Consider the following 11,262-nt stretch of genomic DNA (forward strand, 5'->3'; position numbering starts at 1 on the left):
TATCATTCCAAGTTTCTTAAAGTAAAGGGACCCTCACTCGATTCAGCTGATCAGAGGGGACGGTTGGCTAGACCACTGGTCCGGTCTTGATTTCATACGGCTGGAAGAGGTCAACTCCCTCGTTATCAAATAATAATAGTATTTGGACACGTCGGTAAGTAAAGTTTATTTATTAGTATATCATTGATTTCTTTTTCTTTGTTGAAAGTCTTCACGATTGCCTTTTTATCCTGTTTCCTCTTTTTATTTTGAAAAGATAAATAGAAGTTGAAATGAAAGTGCCATCGGATTCCCCACCAACCAGTGGCAGTGGCAGTAGACATGTGAAAACTTATTTGGAAATTAGAAAAAGAAAAATTCACGCGGTAATATAACCCTGGAAAGGCAAATTGTAAGACTATACGTATAGACCTTGGGAATCAAATCAATTTGACTAATTTGAACACAGGGTTAATTAAAGTCCGAAGATACTCCGTCCATGGAATGCATATGAATTCATGTCATCTACCTCAGATATTGTATGCAAGTTTCTTCATACTAAACACTCAAAAATGATGGAGAGGTTTACATGGCATAATCAAGTCCCCGGTCTCTTCTTCCTCTTCTTCTTCTTTTTGTTTGGTTATTTTCAATTGAATTTTTCATCATCATTTCATTTATGCCCTCCGGAACAAAGTTTAGCTTTGCGTCAATTTAAAAACAGCACATCTGTTAGTCTTGATCAGGCACTTTCCGTTGCTTGTTTCGGAAATTCTTATTCAAAGACAACCTCTTGGGCGGAAGGAACCGATTGCTGCTCATGGGATGGAGTAACGTGTGATAATGTTACGGGAAATGTGATTGGCCTCGATCTTCATTGCAGTATGCTTGAAGGTACCATCGATGACAATAGCACCCTCTTTCATCTTTTACGTCTCCAATCTCTCAACCTCGCTTTCAACAATTTCAATGGTTCTCAAATCTCCCCCGAGTTTCTTCGGCTAAAGGAATTGACATATCTTAACCTCTCTTATTCTAGATTCAGTGGTCTACTCCCACAGGAAATATCTCACATGTCCAAACTAACACATCTTGATCTTTCCGATTGTGACATGACAATCGAACAAAAATCTTTTGATTTGCTTGCGAGTAACCTTACAAAATTAAGTGTTCTCAATCTCCGATGGGCAGACAAGTCTTTGATTGAACCTTTTTCTGTGTTAAACTTATCTTCAACAATCACTGTTCTCGATCTGAGTGGTACTGGTATGTGAGGAAATTTCCCGCGTGAAATTTTTCAACTTCCACACCTCCAGGAACTCCATCTATCTTCTAACAAATATCTCACAGGTTATCTTCCAGAGTCTAACTGGAGTACTTCTCTTAGGGAGTTGGATCTTTCTTTCAGTAATTTTACAGGTGAAATACCAAATTCAATTGGAAATCTTTTGTTCTTGGAGATAATAAATATTAGAGGCTGTAATTTCACCTGAAAAATTCCAGCATCAATTGGAAACCTCACTAAAGCTACTGAAATTGCGTTTCGATCCAATCAATTTACTGGCCAACTGCCTTATCAGGTAAGTGGTTTATTGGATTTAGCCACTTTAGACCTTTCTGACAACTTTCTCCTAGGCCGGGTACCGTCTTGGTTGTTCGCTCTTCCTTCCTTGAATTCTATAGATCTTTCCCAGAATAAGTTCACCGGTCCAATTGATCAATTCCAGTCGCCTAATTCACTACAAGTAGTTCGTTTAGATGACAACCAGATAAATGGTACAATTCCTAATTCCATCTTTGATCTTGTGAACCTCACTGATCTCAATCTTTCATCAAATAACTTGAGTGGCACTGTTAGGTACGACCTGTTACCAGAGTTGAAAAATCTTATATATCTTGATCTTTCAAACAATAGCCAACTCTCATTTATTTCCTCTAGCAATATCAGTATCAAATATTCCTTACCTAGTCTTAAGGAATTGCGTTTCTCTTATTGCAATATCACTAAGTTCCCAGGTTTCTTGAGAAACTCAGAGGAGTTGGAATTCTTAGACCTTTCCAACAACAGAATTCATGGTCGGATTTCGAAATCTGATTCCCAAGGATGGAAGAGTTTGACTTATCTTGATATTTCTAACAATTTTCTGACACAAATAGAGCAACATCCATGGAAGAATATTACAGTGCTTAATCTTCGAAACAACACAATCCAAGGAACAATTCTGGTTCCACCACCTTCAACACGAGCCTTCTTATTTTCTAACAACAAATTGTTCGGACAGATCCCTCCATCTATTTGCAGTTTGAGTTCCCTTGAATATCTTTCTTTATCTCACAACAATTTGAACGGAACAATTCCACCGTGTCTTGGAAACTTCAGCACTCAGTTGACTATTCTACACCTGAACAACAACAAACTTCAGGGTCGCATCCCTGATGCTTTTGCAAATGGAAGTTGCAGTTTAAGGAGTCTTGACCTTAATAGCAATAAGTTGGAAGGGCCGTTCCCAAGATATCTGGCAGATTGTGATGAGCTGGAGGTTGTCAATGTGGGCAACAACATGATAGGTGACACATTTCCGAGCTGGTTGGGATGTCTTCCAGGTCTAAATATTCTCGTCTTGAGATCTAATCGATTCTATGGTCCACTATGCGAGTCCAATATTATGTTTCCCTTTCAAGCGCTTCGAATCATTGATCTCTCTCATAATGAATTCACTGGTTTTCTGCCAAGATGGATCTTTGTAAGTTTGGAAGCAATGAAGAATGTGGACGAAAAGGGATCCGACGGACTATATATGCAGCGAGAGGAAGATTATTATCAAGATTCTGTAACAGTGACAGTGAAAGGGCGCGATGTGGTACTAAAAAGGATCATAACCATTTTGACAACCATTGATCTGTCCAGCAATCAGTTTCAGGCAGAAATTCCTCGAGTACTTGGAGACTTCAAATCATTGATTGTGCTCAACCTTTCTCACAATGGCCTAACAGGTTCTATTCCGGTTTCCTTTGCGAATATGACAGCGCTTGAATCATTGGACCTGTCTTCTAACAAGCTTCACGGAAGGATTCTAGAGCAGTTGTTAAGCGTTACAGCCCTTGCATCGTTAAATCTTTCATATAACCGGCTTTGGGGACGCATTCCTCGCGGCAATCAATTTAATACATTTGAAAATGATTCCTATATTGGGAACATTCATTTGTGTGGAGAGCCATTGACAGTAACTTGCAGCAATGATGCGGTGCCAAAAGCGCCTCCTTCGGCTTCTACTGATCATGAGGAAGATGAAACTACAAGCTGGTTTGATTGGAAAATGGCGAAGATGGGGTATGCATCTGGACTGGTAATTGGATTGTCTATTGGATACATGGTATTCTCAACAGGAAAACCACAATGGTTAGTGATGATGGTTGAAGAAGACCAGCAGAAGAAGGTTAGGGGAGCACGACGAAGACATAGGAGATAAAAGAAGTGAAAATCACCTGCAGCCTAAGATTAATTTGTAAGTGTGTTCGTTGCTTTAGATCCGTAGTTGTGCTGTTTCTTACTGTACTTGTTGCAGAATCAACAGCCATGTATGTGAAGTTATATATATGAGCGCTTTAAATAAAAATCGTCCTTTCTTTGCCTATTGAAGGAAAAAAATTGCATAAAATGCATATAGCTTGCTCATATTCAATTACACCTCTGCTCCTCATAGAAACAAAATTTGCTTCAATAAAAAATAATAGAGAAATTATCATTGCACTATCTTTGTTTTGTTTTATATTCATCCAACCACCACAAAATTCTAACATGTTTTTTGCACCACATTTGTTTTTAAATTTGTATTAATTAGCAACTTTTGCACTAACACCGTTACATAATTTAAATGAAATGACAAATTTACTCCTAAATAAATAAATAGACATTTTATTTTATAAAAACTTTGAAAAATAAAAATTATAATTAAAAAATTAATAAAAAATAAATCCCAAAATTATAATTTTATTTTTTAATAAAATTATTTTAATAAAAATTATAATTATGAAAATAATTGCAAAATTTTAAGATTTAATAAAAATCCCCTAAATTATTAAAATGTTGGGATTATTTTTAATAAATAAATTCAGTTATTTGAATAAACTTTTACAAAATTATAATTTTTAATAAATAAACTCAGTTATTTTAATAAACTTTTGCAAAATTATAATTTTTAATAAATAAATTCAGTTATTTTTTATTAAAATTTCATAAAATTATATTTTTTTAATAAAAATAATTATTAAAATTTTGTAAAATCTAAATTTGATAAAAATCAGCTGAGCACCTCCATTTGGGATTTATTTTTTATTAAATTTAAGAGTATTTTTATAATTGTAATTTTTTATTTTTCAAAGTTTTTATAAGATAAAATGATCTTTAATTTATTTAAGGGTAAAATTATCATTTTGTTTAAACTATTTAATGGTGTTGGTGCAAAAATAGTTAGTTGATACAAATTTAAAAAGAAAAGTGGTGTAAAGAACATGTTAGAGTTTTTTAGTGGTTGGATAAACAGAAGACAAAATAGAGGTGGTGCAGTGATAATTTCCCTTAATAATACTTTAAAACTTGTTAATTGTTATAGTTGTAGTGCTTTGGTGATGCAATATATTAAGGCTCTATTTGAGACTTAGGTAGCGTTTATTTTTTTGTTTGAAATCTAAATGGGTCTGAATTTTTCTAAAGTCTGAATGGGTCTGATTACGAAAGTATGAATGACATATTTTTTTTCTTTTTTAAATATCTGAATATAAGTGGTATTTTGTTTGTTTTCACAATAAAAAAATTTTAAATTTGGTTATTTGAAATTTATGTCCTTATAAATTAAAACAAAAAAGAGATTAGATTTTATAGTTTAGGAAATAAATTATTTTATAGAGATATTTTTGGAATATAATATTTAGCTGCCATTCAGACCTTTTTCCATTCAGATAAAAGTTATAAAAGTTTACTTTTTTCCATTTAGATGTAAATGTCTGAAAATTAGATATAAGTTCCAAAAAACAAACAAGCATATTTTAAAAAAGGTCTTAAATTAATAAAATTTCAGACTTCAGACATTTAACAAACAACCTCTTAGATTGCGTAGTTGTACCTTAAAAGTTATAAAATTAAGGTGATGGGAAGCACTGCCTGCTTTAGTTTAAAAGTTAAATTAATTTGATTTTATACTTGTGTGATGAAAAATATATTATATCTTTACTAATTTTATTAAAATTATTATTTAATAATTATATTTACTACATACTATTAACTTTTATTACATAGTCACAATTTTTTTTTTCATAACTGTTGTAGTTTAAAATCTACGCCCACCTCAATACCAAACATGAACTAAATTGATATAATTTATATAAAGCTTATTTATATTACTTAGAATAATTTTGTTGAACTTTGCAATTGGTGATCTCTTCTAAAAAATAATCTTTTATTATGTTGTACCATATACTTTAGCTAATACTTTGATGATCTCGGAATGTCTTGATGAAGTTGCAATCTACTCTCTTCTATCGATCGCCTAAATGAATATAAAATTATATTTAGATTACAACTCAACTTGGTCTGGATTGATTTGACGAGGTATTAGCATAAATCTCTAGTTCTATTTTGCTCTGACATATATCTTCTCGACGAAGCTCTATTATCATTCATGTTTTCAAATTTATGAAAAGTAATATTTCAATTCGAAAGAATGCAATATCATTTCATGGGCAACTTATAAGGCACACATATGCACAAAATGCACTAAAATGTGGTACTTCAGGACAAGGAAAAAAAAAAATGTTCCGTAAAGAAAATAATCAATACAATTATTTTTCATATAAAGCGCTGTGAGACTTTTTTAAATGTTCATATCTTGTATTTCACATTAGTTTCACCATCAGTTTCATAAATGAATGCACATATCTTTATTATTATTATTATTATTATTATTATTATACTCTTTAATTATAATAAGCTAATTAAATCAACTTTACACTATTATTAAGAGGTGTTAAGTGGGTCTCTTTATAACGCCGTTTTTTTTTTCTATGACATCAATAATATAATAAATGTACACCTTGAGATTTTCATGAACAGTGTAAAAATATTTCTATGAATAAAAACTTATAAATTCTTTGCAAATATTGTACTAGTTAAAAATATTATTTATAAATTAAAAGAAGAAAAAAAAGGAATTATAATGGATCATGCCTCTCTCTTTTCGTGTTGAATTCATAAGTATCTCTTAATTTGAATTCATCAACTTAATTTTGAAAGCTACCTATTGCTTATTAATTAACTAATTATTTATCCATTTAATTAAAATAATGGTAGAGATTTAAATATTCAAATCCAATAGTCTAGAACAATCTCATTATTTACTCATTATGAGGACCAAATGTATCAATATAAAAGATGATAAAGAAACAATTATGTGTACACCCAACTAGGATTACAGTTGTAAATTAAGTATATAAATCTAGTCGGGTTTATGGTGTATTTACTTGTGTGATTGGAAAATCTTAATTCGGAATAAGAATAGTTGATATTGTTTACGTGTTAAAATAGAAATTAAAAGGGAGTGAGAATAAAACATACGAGGCCACTATAGTTTTGAGATTAAGGAACGAAAACTTGATTCCTATACGGGGTTGGATTTAAGTTCCCATTCCTTTAACTCACCATTTTACTCCACCCAAATTTCATAATTTCACTTTTATCCTTAACTAAATTATTAATATATTATTGTTATTTTTATTGTTATTATTCTTATCATTGTTGTAAATAATAATAATAATTGTTATTATTAAAATAATATTAATAATAATGATAATATAACAATAATGATGATGACAACAACAACAGCAACAACAACAATAATAATCATCATCGTCGTCATCATCAAAATGACTATTATTATTGTTAAAATTATTAATATTATCGTGAATATTATTATTATTGTTAAAATCATCACCACCACCACCACCACCACCACCACCACCATCATCATTAGCATCATCATCATATTGTTACTATTATTAGTATATTCATTATCAACTATATTGATTATTATTATTGTCATTATTAATAACAATACTTTTTAAATTAATAATATTCAAAATTATTATAATTAATAATAAAAAATAGAAATAATTAACTTACGGCATTAATAACTTAAAACAATCCATTCCAATTCTTAGATAAAGTAAACAAATCAATGGGAATACAACTCATTATGATTCCGATTTTTATATCTCATGTAAGCATCTTCTTTTGATTTTCATTCTAACTCATTCTAATTCCTACTCATTTCGATTCTAGCTCATTTTGATTACCAATTGGTAAACGCACCATTATTTTGTCTTATTTTTGTGTCCATGTCCAGATGGCCCCCAACAATAACATGCATTATCATCGTGTTCATACATGATTGATTATATTGTATTATATATTGAAATACAAAAAACCACAAAAAAAATTATAGATCGTCGAAATCGCCTTATAGGTTCATTTGCACTTGAACCAATATAAAAGAGAAAGGTCGTAACTATAGAAATTAGATTTCTCTTGCTGACACTTTCCATCATCAAAGTTGCTGGTGTACCCCAAAATGTCATAGTTGAAGTTATGATTCCTTTTAGCAATATCTGATGATAATATTGATGAGAACCCACAAACCTTCTTCTTAAGATGAAGAGATCCTAACCCCATAACATCGCCCTTGTTTGGGTAATAAAATTAAGGGAACACGATTAAGTGTTTCTTTGTACCTAATAGCGCTTTTTTCATTGTGAAACTGAGATATAAAGAATTCACTAACAGATAATCCCAATAGGTTTCTTGCTATGCCTCCATAAGCAACTGTTCAAGACAAAAAGAATATACGAGCAGATAGCATGTTAGGAGGAAACCTATAAGCAGATATTCTCGAGGAGACATTTAAGTTGAGCTAAGGCAAAAAAAAAAGACTCAATTATAACTGTTCCACTGATTTCTCTGAAAAATAAAGGATCGAGTTTTATCCTTTAAGGGCTTTTTGAGATTCTAACCTCTATTAAATCTTAGAAAATTTGAACAAAGCTAAGTTTCTATTCCTCTCGCTCGGTTATTTTCATTTTCCATGTTAGCTTTTTCCTTACTCTATTTGCTAAAGAAGACTTTTTTATTTTCCTCATTCATTTTCACAAAATAAAAAAAAAACCGACACCGTATTTATTTTTTAAGCAAACCCATAAGATTGACTTAAGCATCTGAGGGTTAATGCAAAAGAACTTTCGGCATCCCTTTTATTGGTTTCTATGATCTCAAGTGTTTCGCGAAGAATCTACTTATAGTTCCGGTTTTCTAATGAGGCTTAAAGACATTAGCAAACCCTTTTTCCACATATAAATTTAAATGTCGAGGTTGACTTTTGGTTGCTGGCCAACATAACAACTTGATCAGATTTGGCATCAACATTTTGGTGCCATTTATGGGATCAGTACAAAAAGCCTAACAATATTGTAGAAACTAAAAAAGGGCAAAGGAGAATTAACAAAAGAAATTCTAGGGGAAATGTGGATATACCTGAATTAGTAACAGAAGATGGACATCGGAAAGGCTAGAGAATATGTTCTAGTACCGCGAAGAGTAGAGGATCCACCTGTTGTGCAAAATTTATGAAATTGCAAGCACATGAATCGATTGTAGTATATATTAATGGTTACGAGCATCGATTCCATGAGGAGGCAATTTTAATTATATGTAAGGTTACATTTTCTATTTAATATATGAATTGGTTGGAGGCGATTTCTCAGTAGTACTAAGATTTAAAAAAAATGATGGGAATAAGTTAAGGATGAAACAATTTTAATAAAGCACTTGAGTCTTTAAACTTACATTGAACACTTCATTGTGGGCTTAACATTTCTTTTTAATGCCAATTAAAAAGAACCTCACTAAGCACTCACTGTGTCTGAGGGTAATGATCTTTCGCTAAATGTGCTAAATATGGTATCAAGTACACATTGTACCATACAATAATAATCTTTCTATTGAGAACATGGCGGGGTTGTCCACTAAATAACTTAAATGCACTCTTTGTAAAAAATGAGTTAAGATGACTCACAAATAGTATAGGGAAGTATTTTTTTCTAATAAATATAGTGTAAAGTGTTTATCATACAAAACAGTAATAATATTTCACGAGGGAGCTGATATACCGTGCAAAAGCTAGACTATACACTATTTGTCAATGAAAAGTGAAAACGACCCACATAAGTCAGGAGGGAGGGCAAATAAACTTACCAAATTAATCCGAAGGATCATGTTGAGGCTATATTTTAAACTCAAGCTTGAAATTAAATTAGCCACACATGCTTTACTAAGGGCAAAATGATAATTTACATTAAAATATGTAGAAATATAAGTTGTCGAATCAGAGAGGAGAGCCCGCTATTGATAGATACAATAGGTAAATCATGACCATCGAACGAAAACAATTTGGATGCATAGGATTGCACCCTTTGGCGTGCTTAGATCGGTGGAAACACATGTACAAGTTTGCCACTCTATGTATGTGCTTGTATCATACATACATTCTCCAGTAAGTTAATATACTACCACATCGTCAGTGAACGCAAAGTCAGTAGGCAATGTTTTAGTGTATCTCACTCTATAGCAAGCACATAGGACAATCAAATAGGATGTTGACACTTCATCAGTCAATGAAAAGTCAGTTGGGCTCCACAAAATTAGCATACATCTTAACACACTAGATTTGGACCTCTGTAAATCTTGTTTTATGCAATCAGAGTTTGTTTTAATCCCAATTTCTGTTGTTCATTAGGTTTTCAAGGCTGATTCCAATTATAACGTCAATGCTGCCATCTGGGACTCCAAACATGATTTAAATTATGATTTTGCCTTTTATATTCTTCATTAAGTTTTTTAGCCATTTTGAGCTAAAAAATACCATCTATTCTGTCGTTTGATTTCTCATTAATTATGAAATAACTAAAATACTCCTAAAACACATAAAATACTCAAATTATAGCAACATGCACAAAATCAAAGTTTAAGGGAACTTAAATACATAAAGGTAGAGATGTTAGTGAGACTTAGAATACAAAACCACAATTTTACTCTTTATAAATGCACACACTCCAACACTCATCACCACCTTATAATGACCCAAACACAACAACAAATATAAGGAGGGGAGAGAATATTGAAAAGAGAGAGCTAAGGCAATGCTTATTAAAATGTAGCACGCGAACGCAAGTAGGTGGCAGGGCAAAATTCAAGTCATGCAGGGGAATTAAAAAATGAAGTGCAAAGGTTGGCATAAATCAATGAAGAGATTTAGAGCAGAGGAAGAACCCATACTTGGAGGATATTGTTAGACAATGGATCCTCACTTTTACCAGAGATCATGAATACAACAATTCTCAGGGATTTTTGCTTTTTAAACCTTTAGTATTCAAGAAAAAAGTGATCTGCTGATCCACATAAAATAATTTAATGAGATGACTCGACTTAAGGGCTTAACACCATTGTAAAGAAGTAGAACATTCTATTGATGTTAAACGGGTGAGCGCACAATTGGTATAAAAAAATATCGTAAGGAAGCATTAGAACTTTGGATCAATTATCTAGAGATTTTGAGTAATCTAAAGGGGCGATGAACCCAGAAGATGATATTAAGACTCATGACCTTAAACAATGAGAAAAAGAAACCCTTAAAGACTTTGTTAAAAGATATCATAGAGCAATTCTTGAGCTTGAAGCTTTCAATCATCCCCAAGCTTTAAAGGGGCTGAAAGAAAGGGTAAAGATAGGCCAACTATGGTACAATATGAGGACACCAGCAATTAACTCATATTTGACAGTTCATGTCCAATTGAAGATGGACATAGAGATTGAAAAGGAAAAAGTAGCAAGAGTTTGATGTAAGCAACTAGAGGAATTGACGAGAAGAGAGAGGAGGGCACAAAGGGGAAGTGGACCCGTTACTTATACATATTAAGACAGTTTGTCCTAAAAAAGATTGATTGGTGTAAGGAGAGCACCTTACTTGCGGCATTATTTCTTTTCTTGACATAATCCAACATACTTAAATAAAAGCCAACTTAGGATCCCTTTAATAAAAACTAATTAAAAATTCATAACCAACAAAATATTTCACCCAATTAGGATAACCAAGTGACCAACCAAGACAAAAGGTCAAACAAATCAGGTGTAAACCTTCTATCACCACAAATTCTTTCTAGCTAGATAAAAAGCTTCCCAAG

The 11,262-nt window shown here is 32.0% G+C and overlaps 1 protein-coding gene across 1 annotated transcript; it reads left to right on the plus strand.

The window, feature by feature from the left end:
• Positions 1-863: 863 nt before the first annotated feature.
• On the plus strand, positions 864-3,449 carry LOC107176929 (receptor-like protein 34). The gene is made up of 3 exons (XM_052435756.1): positions 864-1,245; positions 1,330-1,398; positions 1,483-3,449. Exons 1-3 carry the CDS (start codon positions 864-866, stop codon positions 3,447-3,449), a joined length of 2,418 nt encoding a protein of 805 aa, XP_052291716.1.
• The last annotated feature ends 7,813 nt before the right edge of the window (positions 3,450-11,262 follow it).

The sequence above is a fragment of the Citrus sinensis genome, chromosome 3 (assembly GCF_022201045.2).
Source record: "Citrus sinensis cultivar Valencia sweet orange chromosome 3, DVS_A1.0, whole genome shotgun sequence".
Taxonomy (NCBI): domain Eukaryota; kingdom Viridiplantae; phylum Streptophyta; class Magnoliopsida; order Sapindales; family Rutaceae; genus Citrus; species Citrus sinensis.